This window comes from Vanessa tameamea, chromosome 16 (genome assembly GCF_037043105.1).
Source record: "Vanessa tameamea isolate UH-Manoa-2023 chromosome 16, ilVanTame1 primary haplotype, whole genome shotgun sequence".
In the NCBI taxonomy this organism is placed as follows: domain Eukaryota; kingdom Metazoa; phylum Arthropoda; class Insecta; order Lepidoptera; family Nymphalidae; genus Vanessa; species Vanessa tameamea.
In genome coordinates this window covers 6,302,737-6,327,517 of record NC_087324.1, presented here as the reverse complement: position 1 = coordinate 6,327,517, position 24,781 = coordinate 6,302,737, and the positions used below count along the sequence as shown (strand labels likewise).

The 24,781-nt window shown below is 31.7% G+C and overlaps 7 protein-coding genes across 8 annotated transcripts; 5 read left to right on the top strand and 2 right to left on the bottom strand.

The window, feature by feature from the left end:
* Nucleotides 1–1,496: 1,496 nt before the first annotated feature.
* LOC113393963 (uncharacterized) lies at nt 1,497–2,470 on the top strand. Its single transcript, XM_026631107.2, has 2 exons — nt 1,497–1,630; nt 1,713–2,470. Exons 1-2 carry the CDS (start codon nt 1,613–1,615, stop codon nt 2,349–2,351), a joined length of 657 nt encoding a protein of 218 aa, XP_026486892.2. The 5' UTR covers nt 1,497–1,612; the 3' UTR covers nt 2,352–2,470.
* An 863-nt stretch (nt 2,471–3,333) lies between these two features.
* On the bottom strand, nt 3,334–4,089 carry LOC113393946 (cuticle protein 38-like). Its single transcript, XM_026631071.2, has 2 exons — nt 3,948–4,089; nt 3,334–3,867 (listed from the first exon to the last, which is right to left on the bottom strand). The coding sequence occupies exons 1-2, from the start codon at nt 3,963–3,965 to the stop codon at nt 3,370–3,372; spliced, it is 516 nt and encodes a 171-aa protein (XP_026486856.2). The 5' UTR covers nt 3,966–4,089; the 3' UTR covers nt 3,334–3,369.
* Nucleotides 4,090–4,794: 705 nt separating this feature from the next.
* Nucleotides 4,795–5,542, top strand: LOC113393936 (cuticle protein 16.5-like). Of its 2 annotated transcripts, XM_064217320.1 has the most exons (3): nt 4,795–4,948; nt 5,072–5,277; nt 5,320–5,542. In XM_064217320.1, the coding sequence occupies exons 1-3, from the start codon at nt 4,931–4,933 to the stop codon at nt 5,420–5,422; spliced, it is 327 nt and encodes a 108-aa protein (XP_064073390.1). In that variant the 5' UTR covers nt 4,795–4,930; the 3' UTR covers nt 5,423–5,542. The 2 variants fall into 2 exon arrangements, with proteins under 2 accessions (XP_064073390.1, XP_064073389.1); XM_064217319.1 differs by having other exon boundaries at nt 5,072–5,542.
* A 2,761-nt stretch (nt 5,543–8,303) lies between these two features.
* LOC113393974 (cuticle protein 70, isoforms A and B-like) lies at nt 8,304–14,338 on the top strand. The gene is made up of 3 exons (XM_026631122.2): nt 8,304–8,440; nt 13,443–13,622; nt 14,096–14,338. Exons 1-3 carry the CDS (start codon nt 8,429–8,431, stop codon nt 14,198–14,200), a joined length of 297 nt encoding a protein of 98 aa, XP_026486907.1. The 5' UTR covers nt 8,304–8,428; the 3' UTR covers nt 14,201–14,338.
* Nucleotides 14,339–17,086: 2,748 nt separating this feature from the next.
* LOC113393972 (cuticle protein 16.5-like) lies at nt 17,087–18,046 on the top strand. The gene has a single exon (XM_026631120.2). It carries the CDS (start codon nt 17,138–17,140, stop codon nt 17,945–17,947), a length of 810 nt encoding a protein of 269 aa, XP_026486905.1. The 5' UTR covers nt 17,087–17,137; the 3' UTR covers nt 17,948–18,046.
* A 2,687-nt stretch (nt 18,047–20,733) lies between these two features.
* On the top strand, nt 20,734–21,323 carry LOC113393973 (cuticle protein 18.7-like). Its single transcript, XM_026631121.2, has one exon. The coding sequence runs from the start codon at nt 20,749–20,751 to the stop codon at nt 21,259–21,261; it is 513 nt and encodes a 170-aa protein (XP_026486906.2). The 5' UTR covers nt 20,734–20,748; the 3' UTR covers nt 21,262–21,323.
* Nucleotides 21,324–23,713: 2,390 nt separating this feature from the next.
* On the bottom strand, nt 23,714–24,649 carry LOC113394010 (cuticle protein LPCP-23-like). The gene has a single exon (XM_026631175.2). It carries the CDS (start codon nt 24,603–24,605, stop codon nt 23,856–23,858), a length of 750 nt encoding a protein of 249 aa, XP_026486960.2. The 5' UTR covers nt 24,606–24,649; the 3' UTR covers nt 23,714–23,855.
* Between the last annotated feature and the right edge of the window lie 132 nt (nt 24,650–24,781).

Sequence of the window (24,781 nt, the reverse complement as noted above, 5' to 3'; positions counted from 1 at the left end):
AAAAGTATAACACCTTCCTTTGTTGCCTTTACTGGTGATGGGAGGTTTGATTCATCTTTTGCGCAGAGGATCGAAATTACGATTCAACGGGGAAATGGTGCTAGCATTCTTGCCACCGTTCCACGCGGTCATGATTTATACAGTAACTATTTTTAATTCTTATTTGGGTATGTTCAAGCAAACAAGAATTATTGACATTAGTCAATAAATAGAGTGTCATAATTAAGTTTAAATGTTTACTCTAGTTAAACTAATATTCGATTAAGATGGTTTGTATTTTAAAGGAATTAAATGTCATAAAAAAATTAAATAATAATGTTACTTATAACGTTAAAAAATGGACGACTTTAATGTATGTTAATAAATAGGTTGGGTATTTTTTTAAATATATAATGTTGATGTAGTTGTAGGGAAAATTGTCAGCCCAAAAGATACACTCAAACCTATCTTATGTCTAAAAAGTCAATGTCAACATATACCTACATACATCTTGTGTACATAACTCACAGAAATTATTTGTATGTTTAATAAAAATGGGAAATAAATTACGGAAATTTTAGTTTAAATTAATAATCACGAAGAATTCTTCGGATTAATAAATCCTTAATGTTGTTTATATAAATGGAAAAAGGAAAAAGGATTAGTAAATCCTCAGGAATATGGAAAATAACATAATTTTAAACTGAAATGGCTGTTTAAGAAATATTACGAGATATTTATACAAACGCGTTGAAAATATGCGGAGGGTGTTTTACGATGTATTAGCAAAGTACGGCTGTACAAAAGGTAGGTTGTCGAATGTTTCTATCTCAATGTTTAAAAAATAGCACCGAATAAATTCCTTATTTTACCCGTACGGGTTCGGAGCACACAGCTAGTATAACATATACAGTTACAGCACTAAAGTATTTGTAAAATATTATCAAAAATCTAAATCACAATATACTTTATTCAAATAGGTTTTCACAAGCACTTTTGAATCGTCATTTTAATACAAAAACTATAATAAGTGAAGCTACCACCGGTTCGAAATTTAGATTCTATCAAGAAAAAACGACAAGAAACTCAGTAGTTATTCTTTTCCAACATTTCAAATATAAAGTTATGTTAGTTAAATACAATTCAATATTTATTTTCGTTAAATATACAATATACTGCCTGAAATTAAGTTTACAAGTACTCCACGCTTTTTTATCATTCATATAATCTTGTGTTGAATAATATGCTTTTTGTACATGTATTTTTTACAAATGATTTGAATTTTTGAATCAGCCAAGTTAAAAATATTATAATATACACACCAAAAGTAAATTTGTCCTAAGAACACAAATGTGCATTTTTATGGTATCACGATTACGAAATAATGTAATATTGTTTAGTTACATAAGCCAACCTTTGATGGTCAAGTGAGTGATATATTCGGTTATCGATAATGTCCGCATTGACACCTAATTGAGAATGCGAATGTCCTGACGATGAAAAGTGAAACCGATATCGACGAATATAGACGTAATGCTTGCAACAGTATGAAGTATATAACGACCTGTGACACATACATTAATATACTTCTACATATCCCTTCGACTAATCAAGTCGTCACGCATCCAAAAATATGTCTTTCCTCAGATTAGTAAGTATGAAACTATATTTAATATATTTAAAAAAATCCACATTATATATTGATGAAAATCTCTAATTCCTTGTCTTTTCAGGTCATTTCCGCTATTGCAATTATAGCAAGCTGTGAAGCTAGCGGGCTTGGACACTTCATACCGGCAATAAAATCGATACCAGTAGTGCGTTATGCTCCATTTTATAGTTTTCCACATGGAGTTCGCTCAATACACGCAGTTGCTCCAGTAGTACGAGCCTTTGCTCCAGCAGTTCCCGTAGCACCAGCACCAGTTTTACCAGCTCCTGCGCCTATACTTCCAGCTCCAGCACCAATATTTCCAGCAGCGGCTTATGCTTTCCCGGCACCAACTCCTGTATTCCGAGCTCCAGCTCCTGTATTCCCGGCTCCTACGCCGATTTTTAGAGCGCCATTATATCCTGCTCCTTTACCGGCACCGGTATTAGCACCTGCGCCAGCTATTGCCCCCGCCCCTGTTTATCCAGCATACCCTAGATTTGCTCCTATTCCCGCTTTACCCGCAGCTCCTGTATTTCCCAGAGTCTTACCTGCGCTACCATCAGTACCTTTCTCACCTATTGTTAGGCCTGTAGCTCCAACAGTATTGCAAGCACCAGCTCCAATTTTCTCACAACCACATTTTGCTTTTACAAAAGCTCATCCACTTCCGGTTCATTTACACCCAGCTCCATTAGAAAAACATCTTGCATGGAAATGATTCTAGTCTGATATTTAGTGGTAAGATATTGTTATCGCTTTAATTGTAGTAGTATGTTGTTATTGTTTTAGTATTCTAAGTCATTTTGTACTTGTCAAAATAAAATATGTGAAACTAAACTATATCTGTCTTTTATCGCCCAAATTCTAAACCCTATAATTCTTTTTCTACGTGCAATTAAATTATCATGTTATTACATCATTTTTAAAATGACAAGATGTTGAAATAAATGTGTTTTTTATTTCGATATTAATATATTAAAAGAGTATAATAGTAAGACAATAAGAATACTATAAATGAATACTTGAAATTAATGATACAAGGCATTTTTGTTTCTTTGGTCGGCTTTATAATTGATAAAAAAAAATCTTATTATAAATGCTTAGCCTTAAATTTATAAGTCCCATTTTAAGATACCATTTTCTTATATTTTCTGACATATTAAATGTTCTTATTATATGTTGGTTTATAGTTTGGCATGATTTTTTTTTGTTTAAAAAGATTATAAAATGCAAAAGTAGAGCATATTTTACTTTTTCTCTAATTTCATATCGTTTATATAAGCAAAGTTATTAATGAAATTTCTGTAGAAAGAATGAAAGAAAGATAAAATTAAAACGATCTTCGCTTTAATTTTTTCTTTCTTTAGTAGTATTTGTTTACCTTTTTTGTGCCAAATGTTTGTAGCCATATATCTAGTATGTGAATACATCAAACAATTACCTAGTATAACAATTAACTATTATAGTATCAAAAATACCACAAATATAAAGGAATCTATATTAGATTGTTGATAAATGACCATAAATAAGTTAATAAATTGGCCGTTTTGTTAATTTTTATAATAAATGAAAGTGGGTACGATTTCTGGCTCTAATTATTAGTAATTTCAGGTGAATTGTAGAAATAATAATTAAATAAATTAATTTATCTTAAAAATTTATTACAAAATAATAAAAATTTTAATCTATTTACTAAGTCTTTTTCGAAAGGAAGGTCTAGTAGTTTTACTCTAAATCTATCGAACAAACGCTGGTGCATATCCGTAAGGGGCGCGTAATAGGGGCGCTGGAGCTGCACCGTATGGGTAAGGAGCAGCGTATGCAGCAGGACTAGCATACGCGACAGGGGCAGCGTACGCAGCAGGACCAGCATACGCTGCAGGGGCAGCGTACGCAGCAGGGGCAGCGTACGCAGCAGGGGCAGCGTACGCAGCAGGACCAGCGTAAGCAGTAGGATAACCATATGGAGCAGCGGCGTATGGAGCTGCGAGTGGAGCCGCAACAGCAGCTGTTGGCGCAAATCTCGTGGCGAAGGGCGACGCAAATGGAGTAGCAACTATTGGGCTTACTGCCTTATTGACCACACTGATTTGGGATGCATATGGAGGTATGTTTTGGGGTACAGCATGAGCATATCCCACGTGAGCTGGTGCTGCTATTAAAGGAGCGGCTGGAACTGCTGGAACAACAGCACTGCATTCAACCCCCACGAATACTGCAGCAATGAGTACGATCTGTAAAATAGGTAAATTAAGTATATTTCAATATAAAATAAAGGCTTAATTAATATAGTAATAAAAAAAGCAATGCTTACAGATTTCAAGGAAAACATCTTGCTTGTTTTTAGAAGTGGACCTTCCTTATTGAAAAGAGGATGTGAAGTGTGTCTAACATCAAAAAGTTAAAGCCTTTTATACTTTGTTTATTGTGATTCAGATAACGTTCGACAAAATAAACATTTGACGGATTGCGGTCGGTCGATTTGGATTCGCGAAGGATCGCGTGGAGAAATGGATCACATTGGGAAACTTTTTTCGTTGCGTTTATTTTTTTGTCGATGCAAGTTGCAAAAAGACCTGCATACTTAAGTGTTTCATACATACAAATATACTATTGACAACACATGCACTTTTTGTTAAGTGTAATTCCTGTTTAATTAGAAACAAAAGGAAGTTGAAAATTTATATGATAAACTACTTCAATAATATATGATGTTGAAATAAATTATATTAAGTTAAATAAGCAAAAATTATACAAACAAAAAATTATAATTATACTGACACAATACAAAACAAAAAAGTTACTCCTATAAATTAGTAATTTAATAAAATAATTGTATCATCGTATACCATGGATGGACAAACGAAGGTTGAAATTAAGTAATCGTTTAATTTACGGTTAAACCCAATGTGGGACTTTATTCTTGATAATTTTTTTATAGATTACAGTAAATGTTAACCTAGCTACGGATAACAATCGTTTAATTCTAGTTAGTTAATTAGTGGTGTATTTGCTAGTTATCTAGGAAGTACTTTTCCCTTTCGGCCGTTATGTAACCTATAGAAATTGATGTACACAAAGTTTAAATTAGAATGCATTGCCCGTCAGCCGAGTCTGGGTCAAAAATCGTGGTGCCAACAGCGATGTCCTGCGCATTAGTTACCTACGTATTCGTCGTACGTACCATTGCTCAATGAAATGAGCATTTGGTATATAATGTGATGGTACCTTCGAGACGACACAGTCCATCGAATCCTTTAGTGAACTAACAAGTGAGCAGTCACCAAATCAAGCAAAATGATCGCCAAATTTGTTGTAAGTATTTATATGTACATTATATATTTTAATATTATTTTGAATTAAAGAAATTAATAATTTGTCTAATACTTTATAAACTAACATTATATCAATATATTTTAATTTTATTATATTTTAAAGGTAATCTTCTCCCTCGCCGTCGCCGCCGCCAATGCCGGAGTGCTGCCGCTCGCTGCTGCACCTGCCGCGCTTGTGGCTCCCGCAGTGGCGCCCGCGGCATACGCTGTGGCACCTTATGCTAGTTCATACTCTGCACACTCAGTCAACCACGCCGTTGCTGCCCCAGTTGTCGCCTCCGCTCCCTACGTTGCTGCTGCCCCTGCCCCAGTTGTCGCCTCCGCTCCCTACGTTGCTGCTGCCCCTGCCCCTTACGTCGCTGCCGCTTCTCCTTACTACGCAGCCGCTTCCCCTTACATTGCCAACCCATACGTAGCGGCAGCTAAATACGTCTCCGCCCCCTACTACTTATAAGCAAATTTTGGTGTTATCATTGCCCAGTGACTTGCTCAAAAAAGCTGTGTTATATTATTATATATGTAGGTATATGTATATATTATATAAATAAATAATATTGTTTCATAAAAAAAACAACCTTTTATTTGTGCTTAACCTTACCTATGCATAATTAATACCATATACATGATATATGTATATAGATAATATATATGGATAAGGTTCGTAATTGGACGGTTAAGAGACATCGTATCAAACTCAAATAATATTTTACTATTTTAAACTCGTTTATTTATATCTTTTTATATTTTTGACAATTTCTTTATTTTTCAATGACGGCTGCCAAGCCGTGATCGAAGCCCATCTAGTCGCCACCGCTCCCTCTACTTCACTCCAGCGTATTAAAGACGATATTGACATTATTTTAACTGTTAGTTAAAACAATAAATGGAATCTGCGACATGTATATTGGATGTTTTTTTTTTCATATTGCACTTGAATATTATATATTAAATAAATAAACAGTTATTAGGCTTATTTATTGAGCTCATTAGGATAATAAACCACGATCAAAGTTTAAAAAGAAATGTGTGTCTATTACTTATTAAAAATAAAATAATGAATGCCTGTGTCGTGTGATATGAAATGATAACAAGTTGACCACCGATTAGTGTCATTGAAACGCCCTGTCCTCGTTTAGCAAACGTAACGAGATATAAACTAGAACCATAGATTATTTCATACAATCTATTAAACTTTTTTTTTAAGATAGGATAAACAATCAAATATGCTCAAGCAAATATTTTATAATCAGCTTTAATTTAATTGTTAATTGAACTATAATCTATTAATTAATAAAAGCGTAAAATTATAGTATTAAATTTGTATTTAGAATCTAATTAAAATGATCTTTTTTACATTTTAGTATCCGTAACTTCGACAGGAACATATAGCCTCGAACCACATAGTTAATCAAATAAGATAATTGATAACAATAAGTAATAACCTAAAATTATCGATACACAAAGATTCATTTAAATCACGAACAGACAGATATGTTGCCAGGAAACATGGTGATTGGACTTTATGTTTGTGCAACCCAGTATAGGTAGGCAGGTAGATAGGTATCACATATTCTGCCGCCAAACAGCAATACTTACTATTATTGTGTTCAAATACAAGGGACATAACATTTTAATTTCCAGGGCACATTGGCGATGAGCGGAATGGTTAAAATTTCTTACGGTACCAATATTTATTGACAGTGGTGACCACTTACTATCTGGTGAACCATTTGCCGTCCGCCTAAGTAATTGTAAAAAAAGGGGTTTTGTTTTTATTATGTTATTTTAGGTACAAATAATTCCTCTTTTAAAGTGTTAATATATGATTTATTTATAATAATTACTCTTTTTACTGGTTCTGGATCTAATAGTTAAATACTCTACAAAATACTCGTATATCTGTATAATAATTATTGCTCTAAAAGTGTCATGTGTTACAAACAAGCAATTTTCATAAAGGCAAAGATAAATAAATTTTATTTACTTTACTCATACCCAGGAAAGTATGTCTTAGGTGGATTAAATAGTTTTGATCATCTTGTGATATAATTATATACTAAAAATAAGTACGAAGTACTTTATATTTAAAATAAAGTTATTAATATAAAACTTTAGTTATTTAAAATATTTAATAAAATACTCCATGCGATATTTGAAAATTTGTCGCGTATGGTAAAGTTTTGTCTTTTTTATAATTGGAGTTTCTAGTTCATTAATTATTTTAAGGAATAATAATGTATACTTATTATAATACGATTAATATTCTTTAGTGGCTTTTGTTAGTTGTTCGAATTGTAAATATCAAAGTTCTTTCATCGAAGTATATTGTATGCATGGAATGAGTGGAATTAAAAATAAGTTCAACAGTACGACCAAGTGGTCGAAGTACGGTTAGCAAGAATATTATCAGGTTATTTTAAAGTTTTTTAATGATTATTATTTCCTCTTTTAATATAAAAAAAATGTATGAAAATTTGGTTTGTAAGAAATTAATAACGTTTATAAGATATGTATATAAATTAACGTAAATATATAGTATATTTTCTATATAAAGTAAGCATGTGTATATGATCTAAACTTAGCATTGAATTTAAGAGTTATTTATTAACTAATTGATATTTCTCGTAAGAGCCTACTTGAATAACGTATATAAATTTCGTTTTTAATTTTAATAAATTGAAATACGAAATTTCGTTATACCAAACAAGATTAAATCGATATATTCGTTAGTGATTTTTTTCTTTTAAAATAAAAATTACACTACCACACCACCATCACTTCACTAATTATTCCATGTTTATTATAATTGAATTATAAAGATAAAAACAAAGCAACAAGCAAAATATTTTACCTTGAATTTATATTATAAAACAAAATAACTGAACATTCGAATGCCAATGATGTAATAATTATGCATTGTTACAATGTTTTGATAAATTCAATACGAGATTAAAATTTAATATTCAGAAAACAATGTTAATTACATTTTCCCATAATTTCAATTCGGAAGCTAATAATATCAAAATAGATTATTATGAATGAATAACGTGCAAAGCAATAATTTTGCTTGCAAATGCGTTTTTTTTTCCGTGACGTGTCGATGGTTTATTAAAATATGAAGTTGTTAACGTTAAAAAACATACTTTAATTTTACTTATATATCTATACACAAACTTACCTCTTACGTAAATGTAAATACAATTTTACGCATATGATAGTATATGATAGATATTTGATGTTAAAGCATTTTTGTATTGATTTGTTTTTCTGTCTATACCGAGATATCAGATTAAAATTGATATCGATGACCTAGGCCCAGCTGGAGGTAGGGTTAGACAGATTTGGCCGAGTTATGTCTCTAAGCACTATAAAAGCTCGGTAGTTCTAGGCCCTTTGCACATTCGTACCTACTCACTTCTTCTTCGGTTCTAAGTAATCCTTTCATCAAACCCCCATCAAAATGTACAAGCTGGTAAGAATTTAAAAAAACAATTTTATATACTAATGTATTTCAACTTATATAACTGAATAATTAATATAATAATGCCGAAATATATATTATATTATAAAAATAAGTTCAACAAAATTTGACATCAAAAATATTTTTTTTTTTATGTGTTATATAAAACTTTCTATAGTATGTATTTATATTTTAAAGTAAGTAAGAGTATAGTATATTCGCAAATATCGATTACTACCTATACTATATTGATTACTACAAAATAAATTATTAATTAATAATCCAGTTTCGGTTACGTTATATATCGCGGAATACTTAACATGTTTCGGGAATACTATAGTTATCATCATGGAGTGGAATCACGTTATCGTCGTCAGTCGACGTGATGACATTTCGAAGAATGTTCGTCATGATTTTGAAATTTCTAAATAGCGTATGTGAAACCTTATTATATAATAACAACACTATTTACCCCTCAATTTCATGTCGATATATATTCCATCATAGTTTCATTTATAAATTAATATGTTCCCATTGTTTGCTCAATTATTTTGATGAATATTATAATATTTCAACAATATTAATAACAATCGTTATAAAACAATTTAAATCGAAACATACACGACGCCAGCGTACAAAGATGTGTTTGTAAACAATTTAAACTAAAATAGTCATTGTTTCAATAAATAGATCAGAGATTTACGTCCGTCATGTCGGTAGGCCGTGAAAGTGTTCAAGTTTTTACAATATCATTTCGTGTTTTTATTGACTTGAACTTGACATTCTCGTTAACGGCAACGACCTGTCGAGGCCAACTTCTTATAGGGTATAAAAAGTGTAATATTAGTCGTTACGTGTAAATAGACGCCGAAAATTGAAGCTCTTGAAATTTACTACATCCAACACTCAACTTCGTCCGCGTATATGATGTCCTCCTTGACGTGGCCGTCAACGGCGAATTTGGCTAGTGTGTTTCGTGTTCCGCGTATACATATAATAAGATCTTGGGCCATGTTTATTTTTTGTGGGTCAACTTTTTGTCCTATTTTTTACAATACATCAGTTTAAATTCGACTAAATAAATATTTAGGATAAAACAATTCAAAAATAAAAACTCGCGAAGGATAATATATTTTCTATAAATAATTAGACAGTAGCGCCATCTATTGTTCGTTGACGTTAAGTCAGAAAATAACGCGCAATGCCAACAACATTTGTATAGTTCCACGTCATACAGATGAACGGTACGCAAACGACGAATGAAAATAAAAATTAATTTTAATATATTAAATAAGCTATAATATTGTATTAAATTTTTTTTGAAAACAATATTTACAGACAAGTCAAGCAAACTATTTATAATTTCACATTTTTACAATCGTCATTTACAATTGTTTGTCCGTGTTTTATTTATTTAATCTACTTCATATAAATTAAATAATAATGCAAGACTCGCTTTGCGTGCGATTATAAGTTTATCATTGTGGTGAATGTTATTAAACTCCATTTCCAAACATAATTTATTTATAAAATATATTGCATACAATTACACAAATGGTTGCACAGGGTAAACAATGTAATAAAAGCTTGCGAAGGCGACCTTATTATTTATTGTAACATTTCCAGGTAACCTTTGAGACAGAACTACTGAAATTAAAACTGTATCATTTAAATTATTTTTTATTTTTTTTATTTTGGCTCTATTTGTGTCTAGAGGGCACAGATTATTTCGCCAATGTCACGTGCGATGGATAAGACACGATGGAGATTGAACGGTAATAATTTAAATAATAGGGTAGTGAAAAATCTGCCATTAAGACTAATGTCATTTTCCGTAGTTTTAGAAACCGCTGATTAATAAAACCAATATATCTGTTAATATATTTTTAAATTTCGGTTTAGATATCTTGCCCGTAGTTTTTTCGAATAATGTAAATAATTTGCTTTAATTAATTTGTCTTTCTGAAAAAAATACAATTTAAATAAAATATACTTAATTTGAGTTAAATTTACGTTTGCATTATAATAAATATATAATTCTGTCACCGATTCGGAATAGCGATTGCTCTAAAATGACATGAATTTCAATGGTTTTTATTCTAATTAAAATGTCTATAATATTTAATATTTTATCAACATTATTCGCAAGCGTTATCAGTCATCATTCATTTTTAGCATTTAATTTTTAATATATATTTTTAATATAAGTTGATTCGGTTAGAGATTTGGGAATATATATAGATCGAAATTTTATTTTTATACCACTCATTAACAATGTAATTAAACGTGCATCTAAACATGGAATCCTTAGAAAATCGTAGCCAAAAATTAGATATGATATTATTATTTAAAATGTTTAATAACAAAATTGATTGTTCCTTTCTTGTTAATAACTTTAGACTAAGGGTTCCGACAAAATTTCCATGAAAGCCCATTAAATCAATCACTACTGTATTGTCCAAGGCGGTCAACAGTTATTGGTGCAAACTCGCCAATCCCAACAATAAGTCAACTTTATAGCAAGATCGATGTACCTGATTTGAATAGCAACTTTAACTAAAGTTTAGAGTAAAAGCATAAATATATTTAGTTTCTTGTTTTTTTTTTTCATTTAAATGTATATTTTTAAATAATTATTCATTTGTACTTTTCTTATAATTAGGCTTAGCGTAGGAATACTTTTTATTGTTGTTGTTATTCTTGTGCTTAATTGTTAATTTTTATCTTCATAAATAAGTTGTATGCGGAGTTTATCTATTATTAACTTACCATTTTCTTTTTAGTAGTTTATAAGCTTAAAACTGTAATAGATATATACAAAGGTTATGTTGTTGATGAACCAAATAAAAAAAAAATCCTGGTAAATTCATTTAATATAAATGAAAATATGCTGTCCTTCGACTTTATGATACTTGGAGATCTCAAGTACCATAAGGTCGAAGTTGGTACAAATTTTGGTGTAGCGTGATATTAGTATATTAATGAGTTTAATTGTACTCGTAACTGAGGTTTCAATGTATTATTTATTAGTAACTCGTGGTATTATTATTAGAAACGAATGCCAAAATCCTTGCTTCAAAAATGTATATTTAATTTGGCATTTGTTGATACGAGATTTATCTCTTCGGCTCTTGTTTGAAGAATAATTTAATTAATAATGCAAAGATATTAACAACTTGTGTTTTGTACATTTGAAACGAGCTTTATTCTGTTTGCCGACTATAATGGTATGTAATTAATTCTTTAAATTACAAGATACTACCATATTATTCACCTTCAATTATTTAAAAATTTCCATCGTAATTGGTGCTTATTTGAAAAATCTATTTGTTTTGGAAACGTGCTAAATAATAACAGCTTTAATGCTATATATATCTCACTATTTCATAACAAACTAATGGATAAAATGTTTATATGTATTTCAAAATCATATTATATATCTGATATTTGTAGGGCTTTATGTAAACCCGTCTGGATCTGGGTAGGTACTAATTTTATATGTTATAAGGTCGTTCTACCGTCAGACATCAATACCTCGTTCTGGTGACTCAATTTGAAGCATCATTGGGCTAGTATAATTAGCTACAAATAATACGTAACATCTTATATAATATAAAATTAACATATCAACCATATAAGGTATATATAATTATTATTAATGCAATGATTTTGATAACATATCGATGACAATATTTATCCAGGTAATCGCAAATATTGCCAATATGTAAAACAAATATCAAGCAAACAGAGTTGCGATCTCATATCGTATAGATTAAGCATTACTGTGCATGCGCCTATGTCGTGACTCGTGATTGTCCGAAGCAGCCTTGTTAGAAAGGATTTAATACCCACATATTTAGATCAAAAAACCTACGCTACCTTTGATTCAAAGTTTGTTAAATAACATTGACATTTAAATACAAAAATCTTATCCGTATTGAATGATATATACATATATATTTCATACTAATTTGTAAAAAAAGTTGAGTTGAATTTCTTATTAATATTAATATTACCAAGGGACTTTTGAAGTCTAAGTCTATATACTATATATAGAATAAATTAGGATAAGCGCACCCAGAACTCATTTTATTTCTTCTCATACGTACAGTATATATAAATGATAAATTAAACATTTCAATAAACTATATTATCTTTAAATAATATTCTTATCGTGTTAATTTTCGCATGACTAACTAAAATACCTTACAAATACAGCATAAAAACTATAATCAGGTTCTAGTAACTTGTAATGATTGTTTTGTTGCATTCACTTTAAAGGACACAGTATGATCGATGCCTTATATATTAACATACCTTTGTAATTACTATATTTAAACAACACTTTGAAAATAATATTTCTAACAAATAATATAAATCAATTGCACTTTGGACAACATTTTGATTCAATAATGCTTTGATTGTTTACAATATTAAGTTAGAATTCTTTACTTTTTTAACGAGATAGACGAGCGAAAGTGTCTTGATGGCTAACTGATGGAAACCTTTGATTGACAAATTAATATTTAATAGAAATGAAATTTCAACATTTGTCAAAAGTGATAATTAGCGATAGATTATTTTATGTCGTACATGCCAATAGTTTATACACATCCTGTGTCCCGGGAGATATTTTTATGCTTATGCATAAACTTAAAATAGTTACAACGAGAAATACAATTAACATCAATGCTTTAATATTAAGAAGTGTATATACACTTCGCATATATATGCGAACTAAATTGCTTTATATGTTTTGAAGGGTCATAGTGAATGATTTTTATTATTTTGTAAATAGTTTTTTTTTAAATTAATATCATTATTTGATTTCGCAAAACTCATTTCTTAAAATCGATAAATCTATTCAAATTCTAGATAAATTTTTGAACAAAACACATATCATTAATAAGCCATCTACATAATTATATTACATAAGATATAAAATATAAACTATTAGTCAACTAATAGTCACTAAACTCTACTATTATTTGGTGTAAGATTTGTTTACTTCCAGGTCGCTTTCGCCGCCCTCCTGGCTGTTGTAGTCGCTTCCCCCGGTCTAGTTGCGCCCATTGCATCTCCTTGGGGACATGGTCTCGTGGGCGGTCACGCTGTCGTCGGTGCACCCATCATTAGCGCCCCCATCGTCAAACAAGCCGTCCCGGTAGCCACCTCATACGCTAACACAGTCAGGGTAAATATTATATATTTATTTCATATGAATTTATCAAACACAATTTAAATTATTTAAAGTCATCATAGGAATGATAGCTTATTTAGAACATTTAGTCAATTTAGTTTTTCTTGTGACCAGTTTTGTTGCAAAAACTACAGGACAGATATAGACCGGATTTCAAAATTGAATTCTTCAATATATGTATATAAAAACTCCTTTGCCAAATCTATTCATATTAGAAATAATAATACTATCAATGCGCCGCGTTTTAAATTGATTTAAATTTTGATTATTAGGTACCAAAGTGGGTTTTTATTGTATATATATTTCACAGACCAGATTATATATATTTATAGGTAATGTATGATATAAAGGCTGACTGCCTCTCACGTGCTGCCTGATTCGTTGGTATAGTGGCTAATTTATAACGCAGATACAGAGGTCCGTGGTTGGTTTTTTAAATAAAATAAATGTAAAATGTTTTCCCACAGATCGCAACTCCTGCTGTTGCTGTAGCTGCACATGCACCGATTGTTGCCGCTCATGCTCCCGTTTTAGCTGCTCCTCTCGGTCATGGCTTAGCCCACGGCTGGTAAGCGATTGGCTTACTAAGCCTCACATTAACCGGCTTCAGTCAAGACACGCAACAGTCAAATTTATTTAATTCATAAGTTAAGTTCATTTGGAAAAATTGTTTGGATATACAAAATAAATTAAATATTTATTTATTAAAACTACTTTTTTATTCTAATCATTATTTATATAATTTTAACACAAATATCATCACCCTTATGAGTGAGGTTATGTCATTATTTTTAGTAACAAGACTTAAATTAATTTTCTTTTATGTAGGTCAAAATGTTTTTTTTTTTGAATGAATTAAAAACCTGTTTTGAGATTAAATGTGCGACTACATCTTGCTGTCTGGCTATACAGTAATTAATGTAACAGCAAACAATAGTGGATAAACCTATGCCCATTTATGGTGCACTTATTCCGCATACCATTTTATGCGCCCAGTATCAGTGGCTGTTCTATATAAACTAGGAGCTGTCATTTTAATAAAATTTATTTTGTATTCTACTACTTGACGCTCTCAGCTTCGCGTTTTAAGGGTTGGTTGTTGAGGTCTTACGCATAAAAAATAAGCCAATATCCTTCCTTGGAGTTTAAACTGAATTCCAAAGTTCATCAAATACGGTTTACGGTTCGGGGTAAAGACAAATAGAATGAGTTACTTTCGCCTTTATAATTTTAATATAGATTTATCGATAAGAATTGATTATCAGTAACACATATGCAAATGCCCAATAATTTTTTTTTTTTAAATTAATGTTCTGTTTCGATACAGTACATTTTAGACTACTTATTAGATTTACATATTAGAGTAAAATTTTAGGTGCAATATTTCTAAACGTAACGTTTGAGCGCAACGTTTCTGACGCATGTATTTTTTCTGTTACGATACACTGCGATTCGATGTTATAACAATTAAATTTAAAATTTTTAACATTATCAAAAACATAAAAGAAAAATATAATTTTTTTATCTTTTTAAAACGGCAATGTTCAAAACAACAAAATAATTTTAATTATTTATATAAAAAACAATGCAGCAGCTCTATACAGATAGTAGAGCAAAACTCCGCCCATTGGTCCGGTGGCAAGGAACGAAAGCTCGCTCAAGGCCGCACAGTAAACCTTAACATTTCGCTTTATAGGATTATAATAAAAAGAAATAATCACCATACTTTAAACAAGTCAACGGGCTTAAATTACTGTACTAGCCCGACTTGTTCGACATTTACTATATATTTATAACAGTCTTTAAAACTTGATTTAATAAGAAGTTTTATTTATTGTTCTTCGATGCTAAAAATCGGAGGACGAGTAATTGAAATATTTTAAATTATTAAACATGATTGTAAATTTAAAAAAGAACGTACCACATATTTGTTTATTATCATTACACGAATGAATAGTTTTATTTTTTATTTTAGTAGGTAAACAATAACTATAGGTAACAAGATAAGCTAGTGGCTGAAACACGTGACCTTAAATAGGGGTTCAAAGCCTGTGCTTCATTTTTGTTTATAATTCACCTCGTACTCGAAGGTTAAGGTATGCACGAGTCAGTGTGTAAATAACAGTTTATATTTCTGTTATAGTCTATAATAAAATGTTACGTCATTATATATTTTTGTAATATTTAGATATAGACAAATTCACATATTTCGTAACACAAATACCTCTATTGGTGTACGCGGCTTACGCCAATAAAGCTCCCGGTAGGCATGATTTCTTCAGACATGGTCAACAATCACCATGATATTTCAGATAATTAACATTAAACTTTAATTAACTATACACTTAAGCCTTCCACAAGTCACTCCGTTCATTGGTGAAAAACCCTCCGGTAGTTTTTGAGTTTATCGTGTTAAGCAGGCAGACGAGGTATTCTATAATTAATAATGATAACAATAACTATTCATATAACTAAACCACTTAAAAAAATGATTTTCATACAGAATAAATAATAATTTTATTATATTTCATTAACATGCCTGTTTAATTTAATCAAAATCAAAAATCCAAATACTCTTTATTCAAGTAGACTTATAGAAGTACTTTTGAATCGTCATCGTTGTTAACAGTGTCGAATTAAATGTAATGCTAGCACCGAGAAGAACAGGCGAGGAACCCAGTAGTTACTCTTTTCCGGCGTTTCTACCATTAGTATAATCTTGCATTGAGCAACCTTCGGTCTGTCAAAGGAGTAATGCCTTTTTTCAATATTTAATATAACCTAATATCTATTAGATAGATTAGAGGTCTACAAACAAAAACAAAGGTATCGTGTTTGTTGTGTGTTATTAGACTTTGGCGTGCAAAGCGCTTGAGTTGAAAAAAATCTCTCTCACTACTTTAGAATAAGTTAAATGTAATAAAATCACAACATATTACATAATCGATATCGATTTTGAAACATAAATGTTTCATAATGTGAAAATTTCATATCGAATACGATTTGTATTTTGGCGTGAATCCAAAAAATTAAAAAATAATACTTAACTTATTTTTATAAATTAATTATACTAATATTCTCTGTATCGTTCATTATATACAAAACTATGTTAAAGTCCATAAAGCTATTTAGTATTATTATGGATTAACTTTGACAACTATTTTTCATTTAACTTTATAACAATAAAATATGTAACCTATTCAATTAAAATTATTTACGATATAAAAGAAATCTACACAAAAATATCTTAAATAAATTAATATTTTTTAATATCTGTAATAATATGTATATAATCATAAGTATGTATTTTTTATGATTTATTGAAAGCTTAACGCTATCAATAAGTGTTTTCGGAGCTACACGTTAATGTCATGCGATGAGTAAACGTACCTCCGCATGAACTTGACTTTTGATGCATTTGGATCTCGAGTATAAATACGTTCGACGCCCTAAAGAAAGCATCAGTGTATATTCCCTAGTCGATCCCTTCTGAACTAACACAGACCACGATGAATTCGCTGGTGGTGTTACTTTCTTTGATGGCCCTGGCCTCTGCCAAGCCTAGTGGACTCAAATCTGGTATAGTGAGCTATGCTGCTCCCGCCGTAATAGTGGCTCCTGCAGCGGTTTCACACCAGTCCCGCGTAGATATCAAATCATCACCAGCCATAGTTGCTACTCAATCAGAACCACTGACACGTGCCGTTATCGCTGAACCTGCAATTGTTGCTGCTCCCGCATTCGCGGCACCCATTGCATACGCTTCACCTGCTGCATTTGCTGCACCAGCCACTTTCGCGGCACCTGCTGCGTATGCTGCTCCATTGGTCGGCGCCCCCGCTGCTATATCATCCCAGTCCCGTGTGGACATCAAATCGTCTCCAGCAATTATCGACACTTTTGCTGCTGCACCCGTTTTCAACACGCTTGGCGGCGTTCCATTAGCATACAGCGCCCCGCTAGCTGCTACGTACGCCTCATCCATCTACTCTCCTGCTATCGCCCCCGCCGTGCCAGTTGTGAAAGCTGTTAACATCGAGTCTTTGCCATCTGTTGATGCTGCCGCTTTGCCCGTAGCTCCTACTGAAACACCTGAAGTTGCCGCTGCTCGCGCAGCTCACCTTGAAGCTAAGGCTCTCGAGGAGCATAAGATCCAGAAACGATCTCCTGGATTTCTAGCGACTTCATACTCAGCCGCCCCAGTCATACCAAATTACGCGGGCCACTTCGTGTACCCAGCAACTATAACTCGTACAGGAGCACCTATTGCTGTATCAGGACCAGTCCTCACTAGCGCCTACGGAATCCATCCTTACTAAAGGTCACCATTAAAGTGAAAAGAAGAATCCTCGCTTCAGTTGTGAAGACTTCAGTGTGAGATTGATTAAACTTTAATCTAAAATAAATAAATACACACATATTATTTTGTTTTAATTTCCTAAGGAGACGTTGGGAGAGAGAGCGTTGCGTAAATATATGGCATATTTATTGATAGTGTAACAAAGTAAAAAAGTTTTACCTGAACATGTTTAAAGCAGGACACAATATAAATTCACGATTTTCGAATGTTTCTCAGGCCACCAGGTGTCCTATGCTCTTTATTTTCAAATCGTAGTGTCCATTCGAGGTGTTTTTATATGTACTCATATCATTTTAATTTTACTATTAACTATTTGAAATTTGAACGAAACATTTATTTTATAAATAATAATTCCTTGATAAAATTATTAAAGATAGCACTGGCTATACATTTTATTTATAGTTATATATTAATATTTTTTTTACAATACATATATCTATTATTTATTTATATTCGAATATTAAGTAGACTAGACTAAAGAAACCATCGGCTTATTTTCGCAATTTTATAATGAGTACTTCTGTGTATCTTCTATATGTGTCTGGTATACGAAATAGTATATATATCTGCATAGACTAACTAAAACTAATGACATTATTTTGACACACATTATAAGCTATTATTATTTAAAAGTCATATAGTAAAGGTACTAGAGATAAATACTTGAAACCGATAATGTTTGAAACTAATTACAAATATGCAGAAGGCTTACTATATATATTTTTTATCAAGTTAATTTTTTAAATAAGTATAGGATTATAGGTAGTACAGGTTATTAATTTCCCAATAAATAACTAAGCTGTAGTAATTTTAAGGCTGAAAAATGTTTTCTTTATAAAATCAACAAAATAATAATGTTTTTACAGGGCCAGATTAATCATGTCGGGGCCTTAGGCAGTGCACTTCTCATCATTACACTTTTCTAGGTTTTTTAAATGTATTTTTTCTACGACGATGCAATTTTGTTTATAATAACTTTAGTCTGGAGGATATTGTGCATCATCCTATTCAAATAAGAGAAATTTTTAGCTTGAACAATTTAATGAACGATAATTTTCTTAAAACTTAATTTTCCAATTTTAGGTCTGTCTAGCGGTCCCTTGCCGATGCGGGGTAATATGGCTATATGTGATCATCTTTTTTATATGGTACATTACCTTTAATTTCGAAATAAAAATAATTGACCAGTTACGAAAGAAGAAAAAAAAAGCCATGCCAGCCAGAGTTATTATTATAAAACAAATCAAATTCTTGTTGAGTGTTGTAGGTTGGTTGGTAGATGATTGGTTTTTATAAAAACAAAAGCTTTATATTTTCCATTATCGGTAATAAAAAAACTCTCGGTGCAATGTTGAAACCTACTTTCAGTGATACACGCGTCCGTTTGGGTATTGTTTTCGCGGGCCACGTGTGACCCAGACTTCAACGCTAACACGAGAAAATCCTCCGATAAATAAACATCTTCGCTTACATGAATTCACTTTATATTGAACAATCTTTACAAGTTCACTGAGTAATATCATTTACGCGTGTAATAAACTTGTCAGTAAGACCACAACAATACCTATAACAATTGTAAGACATTTAAAAAAAAAACATCCCTTTTCGACAACAAGGCCTATGTTTCATATAAACGTTTTTAAAATTATATTATTAAATCCTTTACCAGTATATACAAGGTATGTACAAAGTTTTATTTAGAATTAGGATTTTTTGCAGTTGGTAAAAACTGGCCGAATAAATTATAATGCTAAATAACCCATATTTAGATAAGGTGGATATCAACTATTCAAACAGGTATCCTGTTTCTTTTTTATTCTAAACACATTTGCCTTTAGAAAATAAATTAGACACTACTATAGTAGTATCTATATATACTAGTTATATAAAATATATTCTAATTATTGTCAGGAAAAAAGAAGTTTAACTATATTGTTGCTTAAAAATATTTATATTCATTCAAATCATAACATACAAGTAATTTAGTATTCGTATAATTATTATAGTTAATAAGTAGAACAAAATGTTTTGGCAAATGAATATATAACTTTAAACTTAAATATAGTTGTTAAATATACCTTGAAGTTAATTTATTTATTGCAATGTTCATTGTGTGTTTTTCAAGTTTAATTTTAATATTCGGGTAGGAATATTAGACTAATAAAAAAAGGTTGCTTCACTCTCTGTTACTTCACGAATAATGAACACTGAACCTATCGTAATTAAATTTGACATAGATAGCTATAGACAGGATGAGACTTGAATGACGTCATGAGCATATAAATTACGGGAAGTCAAATAATGCGGATGGAAAAAGAGCTAATAAATATATATATATATATATTTAATAAATAAAAAAGTACTTCTTATTCAATTAAAATAAATCGTATCTGCTATGTGTATCGGTGCAGTGTATTCATTTAAAACGTGTAAAACTAATATTTTGCTAGCAAAACTATTAATTTTCATATTTTAGACCATTAGACAGATTTAAATGAAAATCGTTATCCTTTAATGTTTTATTTTAGACGCCTTGATATTTAGACCGAAGACTTCCGTCTAAAAAAGTCGTGTATATATTTAACACATCATAAAAAAACAATGTTGGTTGACAACGGCTATCTAAGACTATCATTTGAAGGTGATTCGGTAGCATTTTTTGTGGCTCATAAGATTTAAATCTTACTATATAAGCATTAGTAGCAAAGTGTGGAGCATCAGTCGAGTTCCTTCATCGATCGAACATCTCAACACTGTACAATGTTCAAGTTGGTGGTTTTATTGTCCGCGGTCGCTTTGGCTGTCGCCAAACCCAGTCCGTACGTACCCATAGCGTACACCGCGGTGCCAGCTGTCAGCTCAGTGTCGCAGTACAGTAACAGCGTAGTTCACGGATCGCCCGTCGTACCTGCTGTATACAGCGCTTCATACTCGCCATACGTAACTGGCGTCGTACCTGTCTCTGCCTTATCGCAAGCACCTAACTCTCCCGCTGTCGTTCTCGATGCTGTTAACGGAGTTCCTTTGGATACACCTGAAGTAGTCGCCAGCCGTATCGCTCACTACCAAGCCAAGGCTCTCGCCGGTGTGCATCATCTCGCCAAGCGCTCACTCGTGCCAGTAACCTACAGTTCCGTGGTTGCTCCTGGTTTCCAGAACGTTGTATCTCCGGTCTACTCAGCACCTTATGGGACTACCTACACTGCTCCTTTCGCATCTACTTACGGCTACTCCGCTGTAGTACCCAAGGCTCTCTCTGTGCACCCCTGGTAAATAAATATAGTCACAACGAACAATGTTTAAAAAACTTAGCTATTGTATGTCAAATAAGTCGATACTGCCGAAATAAATGAATTATTAAAACCAAAATCTTTTATTTTCATGTAGATAATTTATAATTAATGTTTATAACTGATAATTAATTAATTCAGATGTCAATCAAATTATTAGAAACACTAAAAATATATTATTTTAAATTTATCGTTTATTACATTTTATAGATTTGTATATTTTTTACAGACATGAAAACAACTTTAGTCTTTTTATTTTGCCTTTTTGACGATAGAAAACTAACCTAATACTATTATTATTATTATGACTGGGCAGAACAAATTCAGACTTAAATTCAGTTTATTATAACTTTTCATTCACAAATAAAAAATATTGATTAAATTGATCTATATCTACAAATTTGGATTGCATATTTATAAATAGTATAAAAAGTCGATTTTTGCTTCAGACTGTATGTCCACTAACACTAAGTTTCTAATAGAAAGAACTAAAAATGAGAAATGTTTGTATATTTATTTGAAAGCGTTTTGTAATAAATGTCTGAACTATGACAGACTAACGCTGGCTAAACAGTAGATACATCAAAAACAATTTATTAGAAAATTCCAGGTCTTATATAAGTCATGCAGAAAATTCCATGATAGTACGTGTCTATATTTTAAGCTTCACTATTAATAACTACTTTTATCTATTACAGAATTTTATGACGTCATTAAAAACGAATTAATAAAAAAGCAAATTTTTCAGTTAGTTAATCGTCAATAAACGCGAAACCGGTGTTGCTAGGATATACATAAGCGAAATACCACTTAGAACGATATCTTTGAAACTATAGGTTCGATTGAGTTTAAATTTAGTACATTTACTTTTTAAATAAATCACCAACTACACACAAATATATGAAATCGGCATAAGACAAACTGAAACTGATAACAATATATGAAACTAAAGAAATTAATAAAATCTAGATATGCAAAAATACAATGTATTTGTCCCCGTAAAATTGTAGATACCGTTAGATTATAATCTATCTCGCGAGATTGTGATATAAATATGATTCGTGTGATTTAAAATAAATAATCATTAGTAAATGATTAGTAAGTTTTATTGGAACCGATTATATAAAATTATATCATAATAATCGCTTGCATTTATATAAAAATAAAATGTCTTTATCAGATGGAGTGACATGTTTCTTAACAGCGTATGCTTATAAAACAACATGAGTAGTAAACTGACTCACAAATGTAAAATACACACATAAATCAAAACGAATCGTGCATCTTAATCCGGCCATCGCCCGCTGTGATGCAACAACCTGTTTGACCATCAACCACGAACTTGAATTCATAAGCACGCGCAATCGATGCATATTTACCGTTATGCATCTATAAAACAGCGATCAACAATTTTATACTACCAATAACAGAATACGACTTCAAAATGTACCGACAAATTTTAATAATTTTTTTTATATGTAAAGTCAATTGTCAACTGCATCAACTACCTGTTATATATGCCGCGCCGAGTGCAGTTTCATATCAATCTCGAATAGACGTAAAACATTCATCTGAAATTATTGCACCTGTGGTTTATAGTCCGGCTGTATATGCAACATATCCAACGATGGAAGAGAGAACAAGTAAGCTAGTGTTAACTCCGGTGACAAACGATGTGGTCCTTACACCAATAGCGTTAAGCTTCTTCCAAAACCTACCATTGGCAAGAGCTCTAGAACATCCGATTTTTATTGGAAAAAATCAAGATTCTGAAGAAATAACGAAGAATGAATTAGAAAATATGAAGAAAAATGATACAATTGTTGAAGATACTACAGATAATATAATCGTATCTACACAAGTATGACACACATTGTCATTCAAATATTTATCAAAGAGAGTTTAAGACTTTTAAAATTAATGCTACGTAATTATCTTGTCATAAAGTGGTCAATTCAATTACTTTATGTTTAAGCATTATTTTAGTTATATGAATTTTTAGGTAACAAATTGTACTTTATATTTTTTGTAAATTCACAGATGCATGCATTTATTATTATAGCTTATGTATAATCTGCTATAATTCATACAAATGATATTTGTATGGCAAAATTATTGAACTGGCGCTTTAAATTGACCACCTCGAATTTAATGAATTCTGTAATTGTTCATATTTTCTAAATTTGATTAATTAAAGTATGTAAAGTTTTATAGACAACTTGGTTCCTCAAATATTTTATAGACATGTAATATTAATGATGAGTTTTTAATTTGAATGTGGTAATCACTTCGCAAATTTAATAAAAGGTGAAAATAAATTGAGTGTACTTTTCAATAAGTTGTTAGTTTTTTTTTTACAGTTTTTCATTCAACTGAATATAAATGTATTATTTTTTTCTTAGGCACAAATAAAAAAACTTTATATTTTGATATTTCATTTATTTTATATTTTACAGTGATCTAACATGTTCATATGTACATTGTACAATAACGAAAAAAAACAGTGTTTGCTATCATTTTTGAATTTTCGATGATTTTGGTTTCTTTTCATTTATTGATTATCCTTGAAGTTTTGACTTAAATGTGAGAAAACAAGGCAGGGCTTGAGTACACAGCAGGGCTTGAGTATAGAGCGGGGTTTGAGTATAGAGTAGGGATTGAGTATGCAGCTGGGCTTGAGTACGAATATGAAGTAATAGCAGGCGAACTTTTAATGTCAACTCTAGACTGATGCGAGTAGGAGGCAGGTGCTGAGTATGCTGGGAAGTTCAGAGCAACGGATCGTTTCTTTATCAAATGCGAGTAAGTTATAGGAGTAGCAGACACAAACGGCGTTGAGAAGACGGGTGCACGAGCGGTATATGTTGACGACACCAAAGGAGTTGCTGCAGCGTATGTAGGAGCAAAGTATGTAGTAGGCAAGATCAATCCAGCCGATCGCTTCTTAATCAAATGAGCGGCGGTACTGTAGATTGGCGATGAGTAAGTCGTGGTCAAAGGAGCGACCGCAGCGTAAGAGTACGTGGTAGGCAAAGGAGCAGCAGCGTACGAGGCCAAAAACGGAGTAGGTGCTATGTAGCTTGGTGCGTGATAAGAGCTGATGAATCCAGCAGATCGTTTCTTGATGAAATGGGCTAGAGGTGTGCTGTAAGCCCAAGGTGCAGAATACAATGCTGGTGAAGGATGGATTACACTGCTGGCCTGGTTGGTGATAGTTGTTGTAGCCGGTAATATAAAGCTTCTAGAGTACGCCAAAGGTGAAAAGAGCCCACTGGGTTCTCCCACCGCCGCGGCGAGGAAAGCACACAACACCACCAATTTGAACATCTTGGTCTGTGTTGATCGGATGAGAAGCAACTGATGCCTGAAACTGTTTTGCATTGTATTTATAGAAAGTAATACTAAGGGCAATCTCGTATTGAAAACCGGTGTAAGAAGGTCATTCAGGAAGCTGATATTTACACAGAGCAAGGACATCCAGAATTTCACACTACTCGGTTCAT